The sequence below is a fragment of the Meleagris gallopavo genome, chromosome 22, assembly GCF_905368555.1.
Source record: "Meleagris gallopavo chromosome 22, MGAL_WU_HG_1.1, whole genome shotgun sequence".
Classification (NCBI taxonomy): Eukaryota; Metazoa; Chordata; class Aves; order Galliformes; family Phasianidae; genus Meleagris; species Meleagris gallopavo.
Genome location: NC_139425.1, coordinates 9,802,400 through 9,827,574, shown reverse-complemented (window position 1 = coordinate 9,827,574; position 25,175 = coordinate 9,802,400). Strand labels below are relative to the sequence as shown.

The window sequence follows — 25,175 nt, the reverse complement described above, 5'->3', positions numbered from 1 at the left end:
CCAGTGCCAAGAGTAACTCAGCCACACAAAGAATAATGCCAAACCACCATAAAGTGCATCCAGATGTTTTCAAAGAGGTATTTGGAGAAATGTTAATGATCTGCCCACAGAATTACGAGCTGGGTAGGCGACAGGAGAAGGGAGCACTATTCCACTTTGAGAGCTGCCTTTCTGTTCTTTCCTGCATTTCAAAAAACCCTACAAGGCCAAGTACTGAATTCAGAACAGATTCTGAACTTATAAGACTCATCAGTTGTTTCAACAAGAGAGTTCAAAGGAGCAGAAAGCTTTATTGCATACTGATTTTCTCCCTGCCCAGAGGTTCAGATTTTGGCCTAGCCATTAAACACAGAGCGCCCCAATTCATTCCAGTTAAACAAGGCAATCAATTATCCTTACAATAAAGAAGAATGCACAGCAGAGACTGGCAGTCAAAGCAAGGCAGTGCTTCATGTCTTGTTAAGAATACCCTTTTCAAACAGTGTATCACTGTGCTACAGGTTGGCTTCCATATCTGCATTTATCACAGGTAAAAGTCACGGATCAACGTGCCAACTGAAAACTGAGTTATAATCAACACTGTCTCTCCCCATCATACAAACAAAAGCATAACAGGGCCAGTAACACCACCTTTAGTAGCCACGGGGCTGGAGCAGCAAGGTATTTTTTCAGAGAGAAGGGAGAGCCATTCCCCATGCTCCCTCCCCTTTCATATTCACTTATTCAGTCCCTTCAAGGGAGGAGAGTTCCACATTACTGGCCTCTAGCCCATCAGACTAATAAATCAAGAATCACAAAGTAATACAAAGTAGAAAATGAAGTTCTTTGCATCTGCAACAAAGTACGGATTGCCACTCAGTCTATGCTCTCAGGTCAATGGCTTAATACTTGATGTAAGAGATTCCCCCCAACCCCAGCTGGAATCCTTTGCTCAGGGTTTTTAGACAAAGAAAGAGAATGTCTGTCTCCAAACTTCAGAAAGAATCAGGTGTAATAGGAATCTGGTGGACCACCTTCTTTAAAGAGAACTCTAAGCTGTGTGGGAAGAGAATGTCCATTCCTTGGCTGCCTTGGAATTTCTTACGTGATGTCCTTCTTTCTTGGGGGTCGATGGATGTTCCTCACCACGCACTTCACCATCCATTCAATTCCCTCATTCACACCTTTGCTGAGGAAATAAAACAGGTAGACAAGATTAAAACACGAAAACGTGGTGGATGTAGGTCCTAACTGACAACTTACAAGAGAAAGTGAAGGGTCCCGCCCTGCACTTCAGTGCTGGCATTACTACTGAAGCTTCTCACACATCCAAACAATGGCAATCAGATTTTTTTTTTCAATTTGGCATTTAAAGTCCATACTTTATTTCTCAGTTGTTTCCACAAGCCTATGTCCAACTTGATGAGACATCAACCCTGGAGAAACCTTGAATGTTAGAGCACTTGACAGTCAGCTGGTTTGAGGTTATTTGCTGCAAGTCCCAGGCTAGCTGTATCCCATATTCCAATCTGGCTCCAACTTTCTGCAATCGTCTGTGCTGGAGTTGCCAAGCAACAAACTGGTTTGCACAGCTTCCCAGACAGGACTTCTACCAGTATTTTTATTAGTGCAAACTCAAAATGAAATTTTGCAAGGAATTTCCACAGAGATCAAAAATAGAAGTGTTTGTATGAAAACCACAGTGGTAAAGGTTGTGTTTCATAAAGTTATTATCTAATGCTTCTCTTCCAGTCAGTGCTTACCCATTGTTTTTGTTGTTGTGGTCATTCATCTGCTTAACAGCATTTGGTTCTTAGTAATGTAGACAGCTGAGATTTTTCCCATGGTTTAAGAAGCTTTACTTATGTTTTCCAGTAGCTTGTATTATATTACAGCTTTGTGGTTACATTAAAAAAAAAGAGAAGAAACCTCAAAGCTCTGGATTCAGTACTTCAGGTAGTAATTCAGCCAGAAGTATTTCTCTAGCCATCTCTCACAGTACTTTTGTCTTAATGCCAAATAACACTTTTCACTCAAGAAATAAAAGTGTTGCCAAAGCATTACAAGACACAGTGCACAATAATGATGCCAAGATGTTGAGAACTGAGTGACCTGGTCAAGGCCACAGCATGCAGCTGCACAGGCATGAAGAAATATCCCAGCCTCCCAAATGTTGGTCTGTACTAGTCACTGTGCCTTAAACCACACGATTCCCTGGCACACAAGCTCTATCAGACAGCTATATATATCATCTATATAACAAAGCTCATCTGCACACCCAAAAATATGAAAGCAAAATCATGATTACTCCACCAGCAATGGAACACCACTCACTGTCCCAGCAGTGTCATCAACAGCTGTATTTTCAATTGACTTACTGCATAAAAGCCAGGAGCTGCAACAAATGAACCTCTGCAAGGATCAATGTGTATGGGGAAGGAAAAACAAAGGAGAAGCATCACCAGCTCCACCAAGCCCCCAGGTCCCATCACTTTGTGCCTGTGAGCAGACAGGGCTGGAATATTTTCATAATGTTTTACAGAAGGGATTTACAGATGGAGTTGCTGACCTGGTGAAAGTTCAAGGTTCACAAACGTGTCTGTCACTGCTGGGAAGGAAACACAGCTCCCTTACCATGCTTACTGCATTCTGTCATGCTGATCTCCTTGCATGGCACTACACAGCTGTTCTGTTAACAGAACATCATCAGTTTCCATACTCACCCAGTCAGAGCAGAGCAGGCTTGTGTTAGGCAGTCTCTCTTCCCAATTTTGTTAATGCAGTCACTAAATGCTGTTTTGATGTCAGGTATTGACAGACAAGTCTGCAAAGAAAATCAAACAAGAGCTTTCTTTCTATGCTGCAGGAGACAGCGGGCTACCAAAACAAATCCTACCACATCCACAGTTCTGCTCCAGCCAAGATGGCACAGTGATGGTAGGTTAACACCCCCCATTCCCCTTACGTACTAACACAGCACATTCACTTTACTTTCATCAAAAAAAGTTTTTTCAACTTCCTTTCAGTAGCCATGAAAGAAGCACAGCCTGTACACCCTGCAGAAAATCCTTGCCCCAACCATCACACACAAGTCCTGCCTTACAGAACACCGTGGGAGCACAGCCATTCACCAACCCTTTGGAAATGGCACATTTATCAGGATCCCAGCCACGCCAGCTTCTGCAGCCAACCCAATGCCAGTGCCCTGCCTGATATGCACTTTCAGAACATGCTGAGTGCCATCTTTCTTAAGTTCCCAGAGCATTCTTTGACATTAAAGGCACAGCCTCCCTGGACCTGTTTGTTGGCATTTCCCACGTGGGAGAAAATGCTGATAGCACAGAATGCATTTCCAGGACCCTGGTGTCACTTCACCATCACCGCTTGCAATTCTGTAGATTTGCTAAGAGATTACTGGGAAGCAATTTAAAAAGACACAAAGACACAACAAAAATCAAGAAATCAGCACGTTATGTTCCTGACAAAACGGATGGTGACATCAGAAATCCTTTATTCTTGGGGTTACAAGACAAGCAAACTTGCCCTACTGACGCTGAGGTCTGCACTCACTGAAGACTGGAATTAGGCACCAGCTTTTAAATCCTATTCTGATCTCAGTGCTCGGAAGCCTTGGACAATCCATTTAAGCACTTCTGCTGGCCACGAGCCCAGCTTTCTTCCTCTTTCTTTTAAGAGATTAGAGCCCCTCAGCAAGGCTCAAACACATGTTTTAGGCACGTGTTTACTCAAATGCCACATCAGATCCTTGTGAGGCTGGAGGATTAAGCCACTCGTAAGTATGTTTTGATAGCAGAGACGACACACAATCAGGAATTCAGCCTTTTGTAAGCCTGGGTCTTCACTCAGCAGGAAGATAGAAATGAATGACACCAGCAATCCATTTTGTAGAATGCTGGTTCTGGAGAAACTTGATAGAGAAAACTAACGTGGGGATGGTAGTGGAGAAATAAGCAAGTCTCAGTGCTTATAACTAAGAAGCATTCTTAAGAAATGACTTGAGAGTTTAATTACACCCAATTCACACAGTGCCCTGGAATTCAGAATTGTGATTTTCCACTGTGAATTCCTCGAATCCATTTGTTGTGCAAGTTTTGATGACTGTATTTTCTTATGACCTAAGTTCAAACCTTCAGCTGCAACCAGTGAGATCCAGAAACGTTACTTTGTGCCAAAGCCATTATAACTTATTGCAAGATTTTTGCCAAATGAAAAACTGTGAAATTCATGAAGATGACCTGTCAGCAGTAGGATAAATAGTAAAAAAAACAAAACCAATTAAAAAAATATATATATTTATATATATGTATCACATACTAACTTCACAGGAGTTGGCCCAGACTTGGGAGCTGGAATTCATACCAGTAGGTGTGGAAAATGGGTGAGAGATTATTTCCAAATGATCAGTTTGTTCAGGTTTCTAAAACATGCAGCTTACTTTCTGTATGACATTCACTGCCAACCAGGAGCATCTGAGCTTCTCGTGCTTAGGAGAAAATGTCAGCTGTGGCTTCCAAGTTCCTCTCTTTTCCTCCTTCCTATCTCCATTACAAAACAATTGTTTATAGATGTGTTTTGTCTCCCAGCTGAAACCAGAGAGCAAACTAGGGAAACTGGATTCGTGATCACATCAACAGCGTAACATTGCAATAATAAAATCCACAGATGACCTTTCTGGGGCGACGCTGTCTACCATACCAGAGGAAAATCACAACTTGAGAAGTCAGATATCCACCTCCACTTCCCTTAAAGACTGTGTTCAAAATCTTCATTTCGTGCAGGCTCTCTGAGGCACAGTCATGCCAGGACAAAGCTTCAAGTATGGGCTTCCCAGCCACCTCCAAGGTAACTGGCAGTGGAACCAGAGAAGGAGCTAATGATGATAATGCAGCTAATAATAAGAAGGTCCAAATAAAAATACTGGGGAAAAAAAAAAAAAAGATGATTCTAACTAACCTGGCCATTTCCATAGACTCATTTTTTAGCTTGCTTTTTCCAGTATTTCTAACAGCTTTCCTAAGCGAGGCATTCTGTTCCCCATTTTACAGCTCAGAAACACGGAGAGTTCAAAGGTTTTTAAATGCTGTGTTCACATCAAAACTGCAGACAGAAAATTCTTACTTTGCTGTTTACTCAGCAGTAAACACATAAAGCACAATGGGCCAAAAGTGGGACTCTGATTTAAGAGTCAGCACCAAATATTACCTGTCAGATATTGATGCCCCCAGCAAAGCTACAGCTCCTTTAAAAGAAACAGAACCAAAACCAGCCCTCTCACAACACATTTGACTCAGCATTTAATCAGCATTTCAGAACAGGCTAGTATTGAAGCTCTGCTAAACACAGAGTGTATTCCTGGTAAAAGAAGATTCACAGAAATTGTTTCCAGGATAGAAAAACTGCTATTTCATGGCCTGTGATGGTATTCCATCTCCTCATACTGCCAAACATCACTCATGCTTGGCAGCACTCTGTGGATGCAATTCACCCCAGGGTAGCAGTGGCTGCTATGAAAGGAATTTCTTTCTACAAGCTATTTAGCATCACAGCCAAAAAGAATCTCACACTTCGTAAGACTGTGTGCATTTCAAGCACTGAGTCAAAAACTTCTTTCGCTCGTTCTTCAGAACATAAATCCATGTCAGAGTTCAGAGACGTTACCACACAAGTATTCTTCTGACCTTTATAAACGTAACCAACCTACATGATTTTTCAACCACAAATACCAGGATAATTAAGACACCATTTATCTTCCCTCATGATGATCTGTGTTAACAGCAGAGGAATGCTGGGGAGAATTCTTCACTTCAATTTCGTGTCTGGAGATCCAGCAGAACAATTTGTGCCACTGATTACTCTGTAACGTTGGATTTTCTTCCAAAGTTCTTCACTCCTGCTAGATCAGTGGAAGAGAGAAAAGACCTCCCATTTTCTAACCCTTGCTTAAGAGAGCCTAAATAATTACTCAGCAATATGCTATGGACCCTTCGGTGTTTTGTTAATTGCACTGATGTCCCTTCACTCTGTGTTCACGTCCAAGATCAGTCTATGACTAGACCTCTGCAATTTAGATATTACTTGAAAATAGATATACTTCCAGCCAGCGTAGCTTTGCTAATCTCATCACAGTTCCTGACTGCATGAAGGCACTGGAACTGTGGGTTGCTCCCAGGCCCTCTAGACCTTCATAGCTTTTACCTTGACAGACTGTTTCAAATACCTCTTTGTAGCCACTTGTTCAGTTTGCACTGGCCCAGCTTGGGTGCCAGAAGAACTGAGCTCTGCAGTATGTCCATAACAAAAAATGCACATATGGCCATAAGGAAATTTCAAACAGCTTTTAAGTCACTGCATGTAGTTAAATCTCAATGGCTAAAGATAAGAGTGCAGATTGCTCACTGTGACTGCACTGCTGCATGGAAGCACCATAGAAAGAAAAGTGTAACTCCACTTTAGGGACAGCATAAACTTAAGATTCACAATTCCTGATCTCAGGTCCTGACTTTGCTGTGAACTCTGGTATATGGGAAAGATGAGTGTCTTTTCTGTGTGTTCTTTCTATCTAGGCATCTATGTGCCTAGATAACCTAACGATCACCCAAATGTCTCCTGTGTTGTACAAATGAACAACAACAAAATCCACCTTTATACCCAAAGTGATCTCTATGGAAGTCTCGAGGATCTGCCACAAGTACACTCACTGAGACAGGTGCACAGTCCGGGGAAAGGAGCTGGGAAGCACTGCCACTCTTTGGAACAGATACTGATCACAGCTGCAAAGGTTCCTACTCCAAATTTTCCCAACAGTCTCTAGCTCCATCTAGAGACTGATCTCTCCAACTGCAGTACTGGAATTCCACGTACAACCCAGAAGAGCATAAACAAAGTTCACTAACCAATGTTTTGCTGAGTAAACAAGAAAAAAAAACAAATCAAGATACTAAGTCACAGCACAGAAAGCCATCCCATAGCTATAGTCTGTTCTGTTTACAAAAAAAGCTTCAAATCAGGTGGGAAAAGTGCCTCTGTAGTAATCTTACCTGCATCACTGGGAAAGGGCTGGGAGAGAAAGGAAAAACTAAATTCAAAGGAATTGTTTCCAGCAGTGAGAAAGCTCAATAGGCATCAGCCCAGGAATATCAAATAAATTTAACACAAATGCAGAGCCCAGCTTCCCAAGGTCTGTTTGCTCATTTAAGAAGCACATCTGCAAATAATCTTACCTCTACATCCTGCTTGTTAGCTAACACCAGAATGGGAACTCCTTCCAGAGCTTCGCTAGTAATCATCTTCTCTATAAAGAACAGAAAACAGAACAGAGGTTTAACCAGTTCTGGAAGGCAAAGTTGTGCAAATACAAGACCCTTCTTGCCCAACGAAGCAAGAGGATCCTCCTCGTGTTGTATTTTCATTTCTTCCAACCTTTCAGACTTCCACCTCATAAACACTTCTTTATTATGCGAAGATGCAAATGTACTACAGCTGTGTCACCAACAGGCTGCAGGATCAGACACAGTGGCAATGACAAAACAGTGCCAAGAAACACGATGAAATCACAGGACTGGTAAAATACAGCCTACTTACCAAAAGCTCTTTTAGATTCTGAGAGCCTCTCCTCATCAGTGGAGTCAATAACGTAGATCACACCGTGAGATTCAGCATAATACTGAAAGGATAACACAGATGTTAGTGTATGTAGCAGCTAGGGCCAACTGTTACACTTGTAGATTTTTATTTTATTTGGTAAAATTTTGATACACGTGAAAGAGATCGACCACGTAAAGCCAGCTGTTTGCATCACGTGTCTGGAGAGAAGAATGGCATCACATAAAATGCATTGCCTGCTTGCTGGCTACTGAATGTGGCAGGTGAAGAAGCACATCTGCTCCACAAGCCCTGAAGAGCTTCTCTCTACCATCACAACCCTCATATCTAATGGTAATTAATATCTGTTAACACTAATGCAAATATGAAGCACAATCTCTGCTAATTTCACAAAGATACATTCAAACATGTGGAAAAGGGTTGATGCTGAAGACTAAGGTTACCAATAAACCTGTATGATTATTAAAGGATCCTAGTTCTGTCACTGTGAAAGAGACCAAAAGAGAAAAGTACATCTCCAACCTTGTCCCAGAGAGACTGTAGCTCCTCCTGGCCCCCAAGATCCCAAAACATCAGCCGAGTTTTGCCAACATCAATGGTACCAACTAGAAGGAAAGATGCAAAAACAATCCAATGAAAACTAAAACTAAAGCACAAACACAGAGAGTGCTGGGGTGGAGCAAATCATATACAGAGCTACTTCCAGCAACAGAACAATACATGAGGAAAAAGTGACTGCTATATCAGATAGAACCACAGAACCACATCAGTACAAATAATATCAGAATCAGGCCAAAGAATTCTAGCAAAATGTTACTTAAGTGCTGGGTGTAGCCTTGAAATGGAACATCTTCTTTGGGTTTTCATGACTTCAAGGTTATCTTTTCTTATAACTTAAGCCAGTTGATTTTATTCTCTCACAAAAGCACAAGGGGGGAGGACGAGGAGAGAAAACTTTGATTTGCAGGAATTATTTTGGTCTTGTCTACTCTTAATAATTCAAACACTCAAGAATGAGTGCCTAACTTTTCAAGTAGGCCATAATAATAACAACAATAACAACAACAACAATAATAATAATAATCCATATTTACTTACTGTTTAAGCCTACAGTGGTTGTGATTTTCGACAAACTCATCCCTTTGTAGTTCTTGTTAAATCGAGTTTTAGTCTGTTCAAGGAAGGTCTGAAAAGGAACGTGAAAAGTATTTACTCTCAAATATTCTACTGCCTTGGGTAACCCTGCCCCAGATCTGCTTTTTCATGACTGCAGAATCCTGTTCCAACAGATAATGCCCTTCCTAACCTTGAAACAAACCATTTTTCTTGCTCCCTATTTCAGTACAGAGAGAAGGGCTCACAAGTGATTACAGGATTACCGAAGCTTATGCTAAATTTACATACGAGATAAAAGTTGATTCTTTGGGGGGTAACATTGCTAAAATAACTCATGTTACAGACGAAGAAAGACTGACCTATTTGATAGAAGTTTTATCTCTGGAGATGGGGATGTTTAGAACTGCATGCAACCTCTGTGCAATTGGTAACACACAGCACTTACTGTTTTACCAGCATTGTCCAAACCAAGGATCAAGATGCAGTACTCATCCCTCTGGAACATATACTTATAGAGTCCGGACAGCAGAGTATACATCCTGCACCTGCAACAGATGCCAAGAAATCATTAACAAGCAGATCATTTCCAAAATTCTTTCATTCCACAATCTAAACGTTTCCCAACATCAGATTAATAAGTTACATTTCACATTTATCAGTAACTCTTAAGCCAAAGGACAAATCACAGACACAAAAGCAGGCATGCAAACACCTCAAGATCCAATGTTCAAACACATTTAAGTGAGGGGTGATCTTCCAAGTAGTTTCACCTCTGTTTCACCATACAAAGCACAGCAGCCACTGTACAACTCCCTTCTCATTTCAAAACTTGTTTTCTTCGGGGCTTAGCAGAGAGCTTGAAAGTAACTTGCAGATAAGACTCACAGAAAAGAAGCCGGTGGCATACGGATATACAGAAAGAGTTCTGAGCATATTGCAGCTTGGCGTCCCTTCACTTCGTTTGTGACCCTTGTGACAGTATGATGGGATGTTCAACAGCCAAACCAAGCTCACAGCCAAACGTACCCTGCAGGTGTGTAGGAACGCTCACCTACCCCACACTCTCCTCTCTCCAGCAGCAGTGCTGCTACAGCACCCACCATACAAGCAGCTGGTCACAATATAACGCCGTGCAGTTCAACAGCCAGCAGCACCGGGCTGAGAAGCACACAGAGCAGCACAGCACGCACTGCAGCTCGCTGGCTTTGCACAGGGCAGAGAGGAGCTGCTAAAACACGAGGCACGGCGATACCGAGAGCCCGCAGCATCGGAACTGCTCTTTTGTTCAGCACAGACGCAAAGAGGAACCTCGGGGCAAAGAGTTTTAGAAGTGACAACCTTTGTGCGGGTGAACAACCGCTTTGAAGTCAAACAACGCTGCCTAAAGGCCAGGGAAAAAAAAATAATAAAGAAAAGACAACAAAAAAAGTGTTGCAGAGGTGAAGGGAGGGTTGGGCGGTGCACAGAGCGGGGGGGCACGGCAGGCTGCACGGCTCTGCCCCCGAACAGCCCGGCACCGGGCACACAGCACAGCCCAGGAGCCCCGGCCCCACGGAGCCCCCCGACCCCCGCCGCTGCCCCACAGACCGCAGCCCTCACCGCCGTCCCCACCCTCCAGAGCCGAACCGCGCTCATAGAGCCGCCCCAAACCCCGCCGTACCCTGCGGGCCCGGTACCGGGAGCGCCTCCGTCAACCAGCGCCGCCGCCGCGCTTCCCCGCGACACCGGCCGCCGGCGCCGTCCTTCGCTTGGCGCTCTGGGAAGCGTAGTTCTCGAGCCGCCTAGAGGGCGGGGAAAAGGGGGATTTTGAACTACAACTCCCAGAATGCTCAGCGACACCGGAAGCGTGGAAGGGCCCGGATGCGCAAGTGCAGGACAGAGAACTCCGTCGCTGAAGTGGTGTTGCGCGTCAGCTGGAGGAGCCGGAAGTGGCTGCCCAGAGGGGCGGAAGTAGGGGGAGTGTCATGGCGGCGGTACCGCTGGGGTGCGGGAGCGGAGCGGGGAGGTCTGGGCTGCGGCTGTGAGAGAGCCCGGCGGCTCCAGAGGCCTTCGGCGGCGCGGGGACGGGATAGGGCAGAGCAGTCCCGAGCTGCCCGGGGGCCCTGACGCACCGCCGGCCGTCTGTGCGCTGCGGAAATTTCGCCGGGCTGCTTTACGTGTGATTGCGGGGCATGTTCTGAGTTCCCGGAAAGGACGCAGTTAAACCTTCCTTTCTTTTGTTCGGAATGGATGAAGAGAGCCTGGAAGCAGCGATCCAGGCCTACAACGCCCAGCTGCAGCAGGTAGAGCTGGCGCTGGGGGCGGGCCAGGACCCCTCGCAGCAGTCGGACCTGATTCAGTTGCAAGAAGACTTAAAACAGCTGATAGAACTGACCGAGTCCAGCCTGGTGGCTGTCAAAAAGAGCAAGCTGTTGGCTGCCTTAGATACAAATGCCTCCTCCTCATCCCCCCAAGTAGGTGCCCCGGAGCAGCGTGTGCACCCCGACAGTTCTGCCCAGGACGAGGAGTATGCTGCCTTCAAGGAAGCCATTGCTGAGCTTGGAACTGATGATGAGCTTTCAGCTGATAACAGCGAGAGATCTTCAAAAGGAAATGAAGAAAGTAGTGAGAAAGGTGGATTGAAGTGCAGTGAAGAGGAGGAAGAGTCTGACAGGGAGGAGGAGGAGGAATTGAGTGGGATGAAGGTTAAAGCCCCGTACTACAGTTCGTGGGGGACGCTGGAGTACCACAATGCCATGATTGTAGGGACAGAATACTTGGAAGATGGCAGTGCGGGTGTCAGAGTGCTGTATCTCTATCCAACTCACAAGTCCCTGAAGCCGTGTCCGTTCTTCTTGGATGACAAATGCAGATTTAAAGAGAACTGTCGGTAAAGAAGAATATGGAGGGGGAGGGGGCTCATATCCTTGCTGTTGCTAAGGGCCATGTTATTCGTAGGCAGGAACATCGGAGTGTTCCATGATGGCTTTTGTAACCAATGGGATTTTGCCATGTTTTTAAAATCTGTTGTGTATGGTAACTGGTGGCATCAAAGAGTTGGACAGTTTTCTTCACGTAATGCAGAGATGAAACAGAAATCCCTGTGGTCAAGTAGCAGAGATTTTACCTGATGATTCAAATAGCTACATTAATCACAGATTAATGAGTTAAAACGAAAATACCAAAGACAGTCTGTTGATGGTGCCTTTGTTCCAGCTGCACACAGAAGTTATAGGGTCTCCGTATTTGGAGAGCTTCAGAACTAACCTAGATAAAGCCTTGAGCAACCTGATCAGGCTTTGAAGTTGGCTGTGCTTTGTGCAGGAGGCTGAGCTGAAGACCTGTGTGCCTGTCTGCAATCCTCAGTATCTCAAAAGATCTGTGATTTTTCAGAGATCTGCCTTGCAAAGCTTCGTTCGTGGGAGTGGGATGCATTCTTTTGTTACACAACATAAATGATACGAATATGATGAAAAATAAATGACTTCTATAATTGAAATAATGCATGATAAACCTTCTGTGCAACTATTGGTGCAGGTTCATCACTGCTGACAACTTGTTTGCGTTTCCTGTCAGGAGGGGATTTATACTTAAAGCCTTTTCCAGTGAGGTAGATCTAACTCCTTTTCTGCCTTCCCTGGCAGGTTTTCACATGGCCAGGTGGTCTCTGTGGAGGAGCTTCAGCCATTTCAGGAGCCCAATCTGAGCACCCTGGAGGTGGGCTCAGCCTGCCTGGCGAAACACAGCGATGGGATATGGTACACTGCAAAAATAACTGGTGAGTGGTGCTTGTGGGTGTTCTCCCAGAGCTGTGTAGAGACTGAGCACCCATGCTTAGGGAATTACAAAATAGGACTGTTTTGGTTAACGATAGCAAAAACTTGAGGATGTAGCTGTGGCCTTGAACTGAAAATCTGGACGTAGTTGAGAATGTGTTCTGAGTTGTGTCAGACTTGGGAAGGGAATAGGATAGGAAACAAAAAGGTGACATAAGAGCAGTAATGTAGAAGGGAAATTATGGCATAGTCATGAAATGCACCGAAAAGGAAGAGGCTGGTGTGGCAGGCTCTTGCTTGCAAGTTTGAGTAGAATTGCAGTAATCTGGGAGCTGTTGATAGAGGCTTCCCTCTGTTCTGAGAAGGGAAGGGTGAGGGTTTATTCTTTGGCAATTGCTGGGTCAGAGGGAGTAAGTCAAACTTCTGTTTAGTTCCATTTGTTGATAGCCCATCTTTCTTCATTTTTATAAGTAAATCTTTTAAGTATTTAACTATCTTAACAGATGTTCCTTGGACCTTTCTCCTCTTCCACACACCATTCCCTGAAGCTAACTTTGAGAAAGCCCTCTGCAATGTTTGTATTGAGAGTTTACTTGTTTCTTGCTTTTCCTTCTGTAGATATTGACAGTGGTTACTACACTGTGAAGTTTGATTCCCTGCTGCTAAAGGAAGCTGTGGTGGAAGGAGATAGTATAATTCCCCCACTACGAAGTGAAGATGGTGCCTCATCTGCTGAATCTGATGAAGACAGTGTTGATGATTCTGGTTATGCTAAAGGTGAGAGGCTGGTGAGGGTGTGAGAAAAGTGCCTTGTGATCTGTGTCTGCCTTCTGTCTGGGACCTGGAATTACTCTCCTGGAGCTTTCACTGCAGGTGTCTCACCTCTCATGAGAGGGTGGGTAATCTCTGTCTGCATTGCTGAAAGTTTGAGAACGTGAAGAATCTGCTATGTTACAACTGCAGAATGGAGTCTTTCTTTTGTGCAAAGTAGGAGAGTGATGAAGCTGGGACGTTTCTGTGGGAGCAGGTAGAGGGCGCAGTGTTTTACAGTGGAGTTCCAGTTCTTAGTCTGTTTTTCAGGTGGGTGTGTGAGCTGAGAAAGCAAGTAAAACAGGAGACTTCTAATCTCTCTGGAACCTATATGGAGCTGTATAACACATGAGTAAGAGATCCCAGCACAAGTATTTGGACCTCCCTGTGCCTTAATGAGTAACAGCTGTGCCTGGTTTTTATTACAGAAAGCTGACACAAAGAGAGCCCAGGTGACTTCTTTGAGCATATACAAGTAGCATTCTATCTGTGCTAGTGCCCCTGTTATGTCACAGGGACAAAGCTGTGTCCTAGAGCTCTGTAAACGTAGCCTAATGGAGATTACTGAATGCTAATAACACATCATTAGCATACTAGCCTAGAGAATCCTCATGCTATTGACATGCTCTGAATGTGCCACAGTGCCAAACATTGCTGAGATGGCATATGTCAATCTGACCATCCCAGAAGAAAGAAAAGAAATGTAGGAACTTGTCAGTGATTCTGCCTGGAACTGTGAGATGGTGTGTGTATTAAATCAAGTGAGAGCTCTCAAGTAACCCTCTAAGTGGTTTTTGTAAAAGGTGACAGCACAGTAGGAACAGGTAAGGCTGGAGGAGCTGCTGAATGATTCTGTGATGGGAGAAGTACATTGCATTGCATCAAGAAGGGTCTTCATGCTCTTGAAAGTTTTGCAAATCAGCTTTGTGTCTGTGTGTCACTAGTTTGTCTTTTCTGTGCTACAGTGATAGATTCTGGGGTTCCAGAGAATGGAGAATGGGCTCCTGCATGCAGTTCCTCTTTCGGTGGCTGGGAAGCCCACACTCGTGGCATTGGCTCCAAACTGCTTGTTCAGATGGGATACGAGTTTGGAAAAGGTAAGAAAAGAAGGTTGTCCTGGTGATGTGGGAGCCTGCCTACATCTCAGTCTCAGTCTTGTGATGGATCCTAAGGCTAGGTAAGAAGACCAAGATTTTGGATGAGGCAAAAACTTTGCTGAAGGGCCTGTTAGATAAGGCTTGAGGTATATGATGAATCACCTCTGGGTGGAAGTGTTAGTAGGCAGAAGAAAACTATTTAATCGAAGTACAGGCACATGTGTGCACATACAGCCCCTGTATGGTAATAGCAAAAATTGGAGGCATTTAAAACCAAGGTCAAGTTAACGATTAAAGCCGTGAGAACTGTTGAATGAGCTGTTCAAAGGCTTTAGGTAGGTAGAAGGGAACTGATTTATGAAGCTTGTGATGTCTGTGTTAAAGCATCTCCTGGCTCTAGACATGGACTTCAAAGCCTGCTAAACGAGCTTCTTACTACACAAATTGTATGGAGCCTTGGGGGCCTTAGGAGGCCAGTCTGCTACTCGATTTATCTCGGGTTCTCCCAGAGGAACCAAACCAGTTTTAAGAAGAACCTGCCTTGAGAAGCCAAGGATGTGAGACTGAACCTTGTCTTACAGCAACTGACCTGGCTATCGGCCTTGGGCTTTTTACTGCGTATCTTCTGCTGTGGAAGGCTCCTGCTGTTGGGTTACATAAATGAGCTGTGGCTTGTGGTTGTTTCCCTCGACTTCGATGGTAGTTACAACATTTTGCACATCTAAAGCCTGCTTGCTTGTTCTCAGCTTGTCAGTGTGAGTGTGGTGGGAACTGGCTTGGAGAGGGGATGTCCTTCCTTGGGGTAACGGCTTGGTGACTCTCATGGCTTTTCCCTCTCAGGGCTGGGGAAGAATTCTGAGGGCCGAGTGGAGCCGGTGCAGGCGGTGGTACTTCCTCGAGGGAAGTCCCTTGACCAGTGTGCTGAGGTGCTTCAGAGGAAGAAACAGGGGAGGCTGGACCCTGGCAATTCCAAGAAATCCCGAGCGAAGGGAAATAACAGCGGGAGATCCCCTGCAGGCAGCCGCAAGCCACCCCACAACGTGTTTGACTTTCTGAATGAGAAACTGCGAGGGAAGAGCACTGGGGAGAGGGCTGGAGGTGTGACACTGCCGGAGAGGAAAAGCAAAGAGATCTACCATGCTAGCAAGAGCACCAAGAAGGCCCTGAACGTCCGCCTCTTCCAGACGATGGAGAAGATTGAACAAACACAGAAGGATATCAAAGGAATCCAGCAGGCCCTGGCACGCAATATTGGGCGGTACGAAAAACTTCTCTTTTGGGCTATGGGATAAACTGAGGATTCTTAGTGCATTTGGGAAGGGGTGGGCTTGAAATGAAGTGTGGGAGGAAGGAAGGAAACTTCTCTGCGAGACCTGGGGAGAAGTAGAGAGAGAGAGCCTTTAACGTGTGCTTCAGCCCAGCTTGGACACTGGCAGGTGTGTCTGGGGTCCTTTGGGTGGAATTCAGGCTGTGCTAAAGAGAAGAGCTCTCTCAGGAAAAGTCCCAGAGTCCTTTCCTTCCCATGCCTGTCTCTGAAGTGCTGCTGTTGAGCAGTGCCGGAGGACATTTTCTAGCCCAGACTGTGCTGAGCATCAGGTACTTCCTGCCTTCAGCAGGTGCCTTGGGCTGATCCCATAGGAAAGGGAAGACCCTCCTGGGATGGTGACAGAGCTCTGATCTTACCATGTAGGATGACACACTGCTATGATGCTTCTTGCTTTCAGGCACAGCATTGCTACCGCTCAGCTGGAGGAGAAGCTGGCTAATGCACACAAGCAACTGGGGCAGCTGCAGGCCCAGGAAGCCAGTCTGCAGCGGGAGCAGAAGAAAGCAGATACTCATAAGAAGATGACTGAATTCTAGTCTCTGAGGAAGGTGTTTGACTGAAGTGGTTATCCTTCTAGCCAACCGTTGTGCTCATAGCCTCAAAGCCCGGGTGAGCTATCCTGCTTCTCTGGGTCTCAGGCTGCATTCCCAGTCCAAAAACTGGGCTGAAAAGCAGCAGTTCCTGAAACTGGATGCTTCTGAGCTCTGCTGGGAAGAGGATGAGCCCACATCCATCCAGCCTTGAAGTTTGTATAAGGACTAGCTACAAGAAATACAATTCTCTGCTATCTTGCACACTTCTTTCCTCTCATCACTGCAGTAGCTGGAGTGTGTAGCTGCTCAGATGATAACATTGCTGGCTACGAACCAGATGAGGAGGGCCTTTGAAAGCCCCACATCCTGCCATCGGTTGTGGCTTGTGTTTGCAGCCAACTGATGAACACAAGTGGAGGCAGGGTCCCAGGCACATTCTGGCAGAGCAGAAAAGGCATATGCTAGTTGAGAACAACAAAGGCAAATTGCTTCAGCTGCTCTCTACCTTCTGTTCTTTGCTATGGGGTTTATCTGAGAGCTCTTAAATGAAGAGCAGTTTCTCATAAACCTAGTGTTAGACTAGCATAGACAGAAAACTGGCAGCTTAGGGGTGGGTACTAGGGGCCTCAAGCATCGTATTTCTTCAATTTCACTGTAAGAGTATCCCTAAGACATGCTATAGCCTAACTGATTGACTTGGCATGGGAAGCTGCGTGGTTCCATGAGTGCCAGAGCTGGGGGAGTAAGACAGCAGAATAACAGATTCTCAAACCTCCTAGCCAGGAACAACACTACAGGGAACCTTGAGCTTCTGTTGTTACTTGAGTTTTTCAGTCTTAGATGGCTCTCTGAATGCAGATCCTTTATTAAGAAACCTCAGGACCCAGTCTCAGGTCAGACTGTGCCCTGAACAAGCACAAGGACCAGGAGGAGTGTGTGTGCTGAGCACACAGCCCTGCCTGGGAGCAGGCCAGGCGAGGTGCCCTTCCCTGCTGGTCAGTCGTCTCACAGGAGGGATGTCCTCTCCCCAAGGTTGTATTCTCTGTTGGCTGCAGCTGGCCCCTGCCTCAAAGGAGAGATGGTGATTTCATCAGACCCTCTTTCTGGTGGGATTTGTGCATTGTAATTGTGTTGTTTTGAAAAAAAAAAAAAAAAAAAAAAAGAAAAAAAAAAGTTAGTGATTTCATGCCAGTATCTTAAGAACACATTTTTTCTTAATTAAAAAAAAAAAAAAAATCAATTTCCTTTTATTCCGAGTTACTTTTTTGTCTAATGGAAAGCTTTGCTTCCTTAATGCCACCTTTTTATCTGTTTCTGAGAAAATTATGAAGCTGTCAGCTTGGGCAGAACTGCATCACCTTGTGGGGCCAGGCCTGTCTGATTCACTGCCAAGCTAACCAGAAAACCTAATGCTGAAGGAGATACGATCAGAGTTGAGATGCGATTTAGCATTACTGCAGACACACCTCGGAAAACAAAGAGCAACGGCAAAAATAAACAAGATTAATATCTTCAGGAAACCTCTCAAGAGTGCCTCTTTCCTCCTGGAAAGCAATGGGATTCTGCTGTGATGGGCACTGTGAAAGGTGATGGGCTGCCTCGAGCACGTCGCATCCGTCTGTTTGTAACTAATTTGGCTGTAGTCTCTTCATTGTTCTGAATTCATGTTCTCCACACTCTGGGTTTAACTCAGGGTTTTAACGATGGCTGCTCAGTGCCCTCCCCGATGTCTGCAATTCCCACACACAAGTGTTGAGTGATGACAAGAGTTAGTGTGCCCAGCTTAGCATGGGTCCTTGTTAGAGAGGCCTGTGGCTGATGAGCTGGGCAGAGTAACTCCTTGGTTTGTTTTGTGCCCGATGCTGTTTGGTATTTTACATTTCACAATTGGATGTATTAGCCCCGTGTCTCTGCTGAGCTGTATTTTTACCCCTTGTGATTTCCCACAGCTTCACTTCTCAGACTTCACACGGCTGCTGCCTCCCACCCAGGACACATCCCTGGTGAATATTTACTTATTTTTTTTTCCTCTACCCTTTTAAGGCGCTGTTTGTTTGCAAGGTAATGACTTGAAGGGCAACCCCTTCTTTCCTTAGGTTCACCTGCAGACACACAGCTGGCTCCAAAACCAGCTCTACAGGAGCAGAGAGCAGCAGAGGGTGCTCTTGTGAGCTGGGTGCCTGCAGAGCCTGCTCGCAGCCAAGGCGGGGAGAAGCCCAGCCTGCTGCTGGGTGAAACAACAAGCTCTGCAGGTCAGGAAACTGTGGTCTTGTGTTGCATGGTATCTGCACAGAGCTGCCTGCCGAGAGCGAGCTGGAGAGTGGGAGAGCTTGGATTGAGATGCTCGGAATGCTTGGGAGCCCCTGATGAGGAGCAGCCTTGTGGTTTAAAAGAGACAAAGTTCTCCGAGTTGGCTGGCAAGGAAGCGGGCATGGCTGGATTCCTGTCCTTCACGCTCACCAGCTTCTGAGGTTCTGCAAAGTAAGTGATGGTCCCTTTCTTGCCTGGCAAACGTGTCTGCGACTAAACCGGGGCTGGAAAATATTTAATCCGCGTGGGAACTGCAGTGCTGTCAAAGATGCTGCTGCAGCCAGCCAGACTGGACAGGCAGGATTCCTATTTTCAGTGCTGCAGAGTTGAAGCATCGGCTGGGTGAAGCTGCAGGGAGGTGTGCGGGGTTTGTGCATGGTGCTGGCGGTACTGGGGGTGGGAAAGGAGGCAAAGGTCTCAGACGCAGCAGTTGGGCTTGGGCTGTTGACTGCATCCAGAACAGCTCTGGGGGAAACGCTGAACTCTGTGAGAGGGGTGCTATGGAGGCTTGAGCGTGATCACCGAGAGCCTCTCGTCAATCTGAAATGATGTAGAACTGTGCTGAATGTGGGGCACAGAGGCAGCCAGGAGATCTGGGCAAACACACCTCCTGCATCCCCTCGTGCCGCGTTCTGGAGCGTGCCTTGGTCTGCATTGCTAGTCCTGGGTCTTAGAAGTGCTCATCCAAGCTTTGTAAGGCTCGGGTCTGCCATTAGAGATATTTTTGGCCCTTCTCTAAGTTATCTCAATGGGAGCTCAGAACCCCTCTCAGAGCTGCAGGAGCTCAGTGCAGGGGCTGAGCACTCGTGCCTGCTCCTCCTTGGAAATATTCTTCAGCTTTATTAGTGGCATCCCATTGTCTTGGGCAGGCTGGGTGCTGTTGATCAACGGTTACGAGGCTTTCGTTTTTCACAACTGGGGACTGAAAGCCTCCTAATTCTGCTTGGTGGGGCTTTTTTTGGTACAAATCCCCAGGGCACCGCGCTGCGTTGGCTGTGGCCCCATTGGCCCTCATGGATGGGAAGCACCATGCTGGCTCTGGTTCCCCATGGCAGCTCTGCAGCCTCTCCTCTTGGTCCCATGTTATGTTGGTGTAGCATAATCTGCCCCAATGATTCATTGCTGGGCAAAATCGTCAGCAGCAGAACTTAAATTGACAGGAAATCAAATTTCGTTGTCACGAGGCCCAGCTGAGGAGCTGCAACATGGCTTCTGGAGCTGAAAAACCCTCATATCCTGGAGTAAGAAAGCGGGCTCAGTGCTGGTGCTGAGGCATCGTGTCATGCCCACGGAGCTGCAGCCACGTGCAAACCAGTGGGGCTGATGGGAATGCTGTCTGCTGCAGCTCCTGCCCTGAGAGCAGCCCCAGGACCTGGTGATCCATGACTTTTTTAGCAGGAAGTTGAGCTGCACGTTGCAGTTGGTTGGAATCTGTTTTGCACACCCCTCGGTCTGAGCGTTGGGCAGTGCTGGGTCTCAAACCGGTCACTCTTGGTAGAACCAGCGCCCTGTCCTGAGGGGGCTGTTCCCAATGAGTGCAGAACCCAAACGTGCCAAAGAGCGTAAAAAATGGACCATTTTTTTAGGTCAAAAACACAGGAACAACCACAGACCTCCTGCACAGTGGAGAGGGCGGGCAAAGTAGGTCAGGAGAAGAGCTCTGAGTTAACTTCAGCTGAAGAACCTCATTCTCAAATGCGAACAGCTCGGGGATGGCCGTGGGATGAGCCGTCCCCACATGTGCTTGTCTCAGCAAGAGAAGATTTCCCTTCGAGCCCCATTCACCTCCAGCCACCATTCCTGCGTATCGCTCTGCTAAGTGCCAGCACCTCTCCTTTCTCCTGCCCCGGGTGCAGCCACCCCTGCAGCCTCTGATCTCTGTAATGAGCCAAACGAGTTCAGCCAGGACTGTCTGGAGCGCTGCAGGTAACACACCATGCGTGCTCAGACAGCGAGCGGTGCTGCCTAATTAAAACACCATGGAGGGAGAGGAGCTCCTTCCCAGCTCTGATGAGAGCCGGTCTGCCCAGCCTGGTTGGTGTCTCCGACCTCCCGTCTCCATTTCCACATGGAAATAATTGCTCTCTGGGGGTGAAGGCTTTGAAACGGCGACGTTTCCGAAGGTGTGGGAAGTTCTCACATCGACACCCCAGGGCCTTTTTGGGGTGTGCAGAGCAAGGAGCGGCCGCTGTGACATCGATGCTGGGGATGTGGCGGCAGTTTGGCAGCACGGCAGTGGCCGAGCAGGGAAAGGAACGATGCCATGGGATTTTACTGGTGTTGGGTGAATGGTGACTGCCACGAACTGCTCCGCTTTCCTCCATTCTGAGAAGCAGAATCCTCTCTGCACGTCCCCTGAGTCGCGCCATGGCCCCCAGCGCGGTTATGGTGCTGTCAGCAGGGCTGTTGCCAGCATCCTACATGACCTCACCAAATGGTTTCCAGCTCTTCTGACCCTACGCTGTGGTCACTGCCCAGCCCTGCTGTTCCCGGAGCGTGCTGACAATTTGGGGTGCCTCTGGGGCTTCTCCTTTGTAAGATCTCAAAAGCAACGTGGGAGATGAATTCTGTGCTGCTCCTTTTTTAAAAGGAACCGACATCCGGAGCAGCAGAGCCTCCAGAAAGGCAGCAGTGGTGCAGCCCTGGTGGCTGTCCCTGCAGAGGCTGTGGGCAGCATCTGGCAGCCCCCTGCCCAACAGCCGCACTGTGGGGTCCTGGCAGGGAACAGGGCGCTGGGCATCGGGTGCCGAGAGCCTTGTCCCCACGCACGGCCCCACTCGTGTTTTCTCTCCCCAGAGCTCAGCCCTGCAGCACTCACAGAAGCGGTGCCCCATGGCTGTGACCCACAGTGAGGGGCTGCTGGGACCCCCACCCCTGGTGGCCCTCGCTGTACTGGCCCTGCTCGGAGGCCTGGTTTACCTGTGCACCCTGTGTGCTGCCTGCCGACGGTACGTGCCCGGCGATGCTGTGTGCTTTAGGGCTGCTCCCCACACCCAGATCCCTGCTGAAGCCTTGGTGTGCACGGAGGGGGGAGGCCTGCACCCAAAAAAGCTGGTCCCGGCCGGGGGCGAGGCTGTGGTGGTGACGCTGTGCGTGGGTGTTGAGTGGATGGACATCGGGTGGGTGAACGTTGGGGCAATGCTGGGGGGATGCTTACAGGATGCTGGTGGGGTTTTGAGGGTTCCTGGGCACTGGAGCTGTGCACCCAGCTGTGCACGAGCCCCCAGCAGCACTGCCTCCACTGCAGTCTGGTGGAGGGGCAGAGGATGGGTTTGGGGTGAGGGCTGCAGAGCGATTCCCAATGGAGCTGGGTCGAGCTCCCAGGCAACCGCTCGCTTACCACCACTCAGTCCCACTTCTCCCACAGCCACGGCAGGAGAAAGAAGGTCCCTCCAGACGGCGTGAAGCTGGTGGATGAGGTAAGGGTATGGGCAGGGCCGGGGGGACCTCTGGGTGCCCTGCCCTGACAGAGTGCATTTCCCCACTGCAGTCCCTGCTCAGACAGACACAGCTGCGCTCGCTCAGCAAGTCGGACACGAGGCTCCATGAGCTGTACCGCCTGAAGGCCAAGGACATCAGTGAGTGTGTGCGACCCCCGAGCATCCCACCCCCACACCCTGTGGTGCACTTCAGTGACCCCATGTCCCATCTCCTCCCTGCAGACCAGCGCCCGGCCAGCCTGGATTTCCCCCTCTCCTCACTGCCTCCCGACTCCCCGCACGGCTCCGTCCTCCTGCACCGCCAGCTGCCCCTGATCCCCAGCTCTGAACCTGCAGCCCCCGACCAGACATACTCCAACCTGCTCTTCGCCCCACCGCATCGTGCACCCCCAGACACGGACTACGAGTGCCTGGCAGTGGGGGAGGATGATGCACTTACTGCCACTGGGACCCCAGCGTCCCCCCCCCGGGACAGGCAAGGGGCTGCTGACTATGCCTGCATCCGGAAGGTGAAGAAGACTTTGCCAGACGAGCAGGAGGGGGCCGTGGTGGGAGCCTCTGCAGCCCCACAGTGCTGGGAAGGTGCAAGCGATGCGCCCCGTCTGAAGGTATGGCACTGGGGGGCCCATAACACCACTCCCATAATGCATGTGTGCAGAGAAGGGCATGCAATGGGTTATCCTACTATCCCAACTGTGTTTTGGGGGACTGGGATGGAGCCCAGGTGCAGGTAGGAGATGCACAGAGTGCTATCCTGGGTGATGCAAAGAGTGGTGGTACCCACGGGTACGGCAATGCCGTCATCCTACCAGGGCTGTGGGGGCTTTAGGGATGACCTGGGGGGATTCCCAGGATCACCCATTTCCAGACCATTCCTTTCCCTCCGCAGCTGGAAGATATGTACTCAACGGTGTGCAAAGCCACCAAGAAGAGGAACCATGGCCCTGCAGCATCCCCCAGGGACGGGGGATCCGGGCGGCCGCCCCCACCCCATGAAGAGCCTCCCCCAGCTGCCTGCTGGCCCACGGCCCCCCCTGAGCCCTGCTATGAGGCCATCAATGACAGAGCCTGGGCTGTGCGTGGCCCTGAGCCGGACTATGAGGCTGTGGATGTTCGCTGGAAGAAGGCAGCAAAACGGGACCGGCCGGGGAAGGCCTCCCAGCAGGACAACCTCTATGAGAGTGTTGGTGATATGTGGGGAGGGGAATCTCGGGGAGGTTCTGGCTGGACCACTGCCAACGGGCTGCAGGTGTACATCACCAACCTATAGCAATCCCAATGCGGGCAGGTGGATGGACGGATGGACGGACAGACGGATGGATGGATGGAGGTTGGGCACTGCGGCTCTGCCCCACAAGGTGGGGAAGGACACACAGCTGTGCCAAATGTGAGCTCTGTATATATTTTAAGTTACTTTTCTTTAAGCATCCTTGTCCTGTCCCACCTGGTGCCAGCAGGTTGGCACCAGGATGCCCCAGATGGGTGGGTACGGTGGGATGCCTGGTGCTACCCTTGGTGTTCCATGGGAACTCCGGTTGGGAGTTGGGGCCGTTGCCATGAGGCAGCCCCAGGCATGGACTGTGGAACTGGGTCACCCATCGGCAGAGATGCTGGAGCAGAATGGGGCCCTTCCAGCATTGGGAGCCGTGAGCCGCTCCACTCCATCTCCCAGTGACCCCAAGGTTACTGTGGGATGGCTACACGTCCCCATTGTCCACTGGCACTTCCCACCTCCATCACTTTTGGGCACATGTGACACCTCCACGAGCAGCATCCTACAAACCCGTCGCTATATCATTTGTCCTGCTGGTAAGAAAAAACACCTTTAAACTCCATCCAAAACCCTCACCCATGGCGGCACTACGGCAGGCTCGCAGTCATGTGCCAGACCTGCACTGATGCTCCAAAACAGCTGCACGGGTGCAGCCACCAGGCGCTGCCCCAGTGGGACCAGGCAGGGTCGTGTCACAGTGGGTATGGTGGGATGCTTGTGCTACCTGGTCCCTGCCACTGGGACCCCTGTGTCCCCCCCCCGGGGTCAGGCAAGGGTCTGCTGACTATGCCCGCATCCGGAAGGTGAAGAAGGCGGTGCTCTGCCCACCCTGACGCTGCAGCACAGGAGGGAAAGAAGGAAGGAAACCGTGCGCCCACCTCCTCCAGATTTGCCCTCGATTGAAGCAGGCGAAGAGCTGAAAACCGAAAACGCGGCGCTCAGCAGAATGCCGGGGACGTTACGCCCTCTGCACGGGGAGGAACGGGGTGCTGGCGCTGAGCTGAACCGGGTGCCAAACCGCAGCGTGCACTGAGCGCAGCCGGGCCCATCCCCCTGCGAGATGGGGGCCCGATAGGAAAGGGCACGGGGCGGAGCACGGGGATGCTGCGCACGTGGGCTCGCTGCTGAGCTGCTGCGTGTTTTTCCCTATCCCCATTTTCCCTATCCCCATTTTCCACATCCCTATTTTCACTACCTTCTCCATCCTCTTTTTCCCATCCCTTTTTCCACATCTCTGTTTTCCCCACGTCTCTTTTTCTCCATCCCCCATCTTCTCCTTTCCCATATTCCCCATCCCTATCCTTCCCCATCCTTACCCTTCCCGTCCCCTTTTCTCCATCCCCCCCCCTTTCTCCAGCCCTATTTTCTCCACCCCGTTCCCCATCCCACCACGTGCTGCGTGTTGTGTGGTGCAGTGCTGTATGCCATGCGGTGTTCCATGCTATATGGTGCCATGTGCTCTGCTCCACACCATACGGTGCTGCACCCCATACCCTTCCCCTGCCCATGCAGCCCCCAGCACCACCTGGGGGGCTCTGCACCCCAGCACAGCTCATAGGGCCTGTATGTAACTCTATACAGCCCCTATAGTCCCACACTGCAGCCCACACCCCCCTTGTGCAATGCACCCAAGGTGCTGGCTCAGTTGCACAATGTGGGCTCGATCGCCCTGCTGTTAACCATTAACCCAAGGTGGGGGGGTGGCTGGGGGGAGCCCCTGCCCTGCTGCCCCAACCCCTGGTGACTGCACCCCATCGCTGCTAATTAACTGCCCCAGGGCCGCCCTCTTTATTGCACACCGAGGGATAAGGGGACACCCAGGGACACCACACTGGGGCTGCTGCGGGGTGCGTGAGGGGGGACATCTGCACGGACTCTGTCCTGACCTTCAGGCCCCAAATCAAACATCACA

The 25,175-nt window shown here is 48.9% G+C and overlaps 3 protein-coding genes across 3 annotated transcripts; 2 read left to right on the top strand and 1 right to left on the bottom strand.

Moving 5' to 3' along the window:
* Positions 1–270: 270 nt before the first annotated feature.
* Positions 271–10,519, bottom strand: ARFRP1 (ARF related protein 1). The gene is made up of 8 exons (XM_085241814.1): positions 10,379–10,519; positions 9,164–9,263; positions 8,701–8,788; positions 8,125–8,207; positions 7,582–7,663; positions 7,221–7,291; positions 2,703–2,803; positions 271–1,168 (listed from the first exon to the last, which is right to left on the bottom strand). Exons 2-8 carry the CDS (start codon positions 9,254–9,256, stop codon positions 1,081–1,083), a joined length of 606 nt encoding a protein of 201 aa, XP_085097940.1. The 5' UTR covers positions 9,257–9,263; positions 10,379–10,519; the 3' UTR covers positions 271–1,080.
* A 112-nt stretch (positions 10,520–10,631) lies between these two features.
* Positions 10,632–16,501, top strand: ZGPAT (zinc finger CCCH-type and G-patch domain containing). Its single transcript, XM_031556522.2, has 6 exons — positions 10,632–11,587; positions 12,342–12,475; positions 13,092–13,250; positions 14,249–14,380; positions 15,221–15,638; positions 16,105–16,501. The coding sequence occupies exons 1-6, from the start codon at positions 10,944–10,946 to the stop codon at positions 16,241–16,243; spliced, it is 1,626 nt and encodes a 541-aa protein (XP_031412382.2). The 5' UTR covers positions 10,632–10,943; the 3' UTR covers positions 16,244–16,501.
* Positions 16,502–16,652: 151 nt separating this feature from the next.
* On the top strand, positions 16,653–23,412 carry LIME1 (Lck interacting transmembrane adaptor 1). Its single transcript, XM_010722368.4, has 6 exons — positions 16,653–18,721; positions 21,347–21,498; positions 21,918–21,969; positions 22,041–22,128; positions 22,213–22,598; positions 22,880–23,412. The coding sequence occupies exons 2-6, from the start codon at positions 21,383–21,385 to the stop codon at positions 23,258–23,260; spliced, it is 1,023 nt and encodes a 340-aa protein (XP_010720670.1). The 5' UTR covers positions 16,653–18,721; positions 21,347–21,382; the 3' UTR covers positions 23,261–23,412.
* The last annotated feature ends 1,763 nt before the right edge of the window (positions 23,413–25,175 follow it).

What these genes read in the sequence shown, in the direction of transcription:
- ZGPAT (XM_031556522.2), top strand. Translation starts at nt 10,944, where the DNA reads ATGGATGAAGAGAGCCTGGAAGCAGCGATCCAGGCCTACAACGCCCAG. An exon ending in AGATTTAAAGAGAACTGTCG is followed by an intron (nt 11,588 to 12,341) that starts GTAAAGAAGAAT and finishes CTTCCCTGGCAG; the next exon opens with GTTTTCACATGGCCAGGTGG. An exon ending in TGATTCTGGTTATGCTAAAG is followed by an intron (nt 13,251 to 14,248) that starts GTGAGAGGCTGG and finishes TCTGTGCTACAG; the next exon opens with TGATAGATTCTGGGGTTCCA.
- ARFRP1 (XM_085241814.1), bottom strand. Translation starts at nt 9,256, where the DNA reads ATGTATACTCTGCTGTCCGGACTCTATAAGTATATGTTCCAGAGGGAT. An exon ending in AACCACTGTAGGCTTAAACA is followed by an intron (nt 8,208 to 8,700) that starts GTAAGTAAATAT and finishes CTTTCCTTCTAG; the next exon opens with TTGGTACCATTGATGTTGGC. An exon ending in CTAACAAGCAGGATGTAGAG is followed by an intron (nt 2,804 to 7,220) that starts GTAAGATTATTT and finishes TTTTCTTTGCAG; the next exon opens with ACTTGTCTGTCAATACCTGA.
- LIME1 (XM_010722368.4), top strand. Translation starts at nt 21,383, where the DNA reads ATGGCTGTGACCCACAGTGAGGGGCTGCTGGGACCCCCACCCCTGGTG. An exon ending in CTGTGTGCTGCCTGCCGACG is followed by an intron (nt 21,499 to 21,917) that starts GTACGTGCCCGG and finishes CTTCTCCCACAG; the next exon opens with CCACGGCAGGAGAAAGAAGG. An exon ending in CCTGAAGGCCAAGGACATCA is followed by an intron (nt 22,129 to 22,212) that starts GTGAGTGTGTGC and finishes TCCTCCCTGCAG; the next exon opens with ACCAGCGCCCGGCCAGCCTG.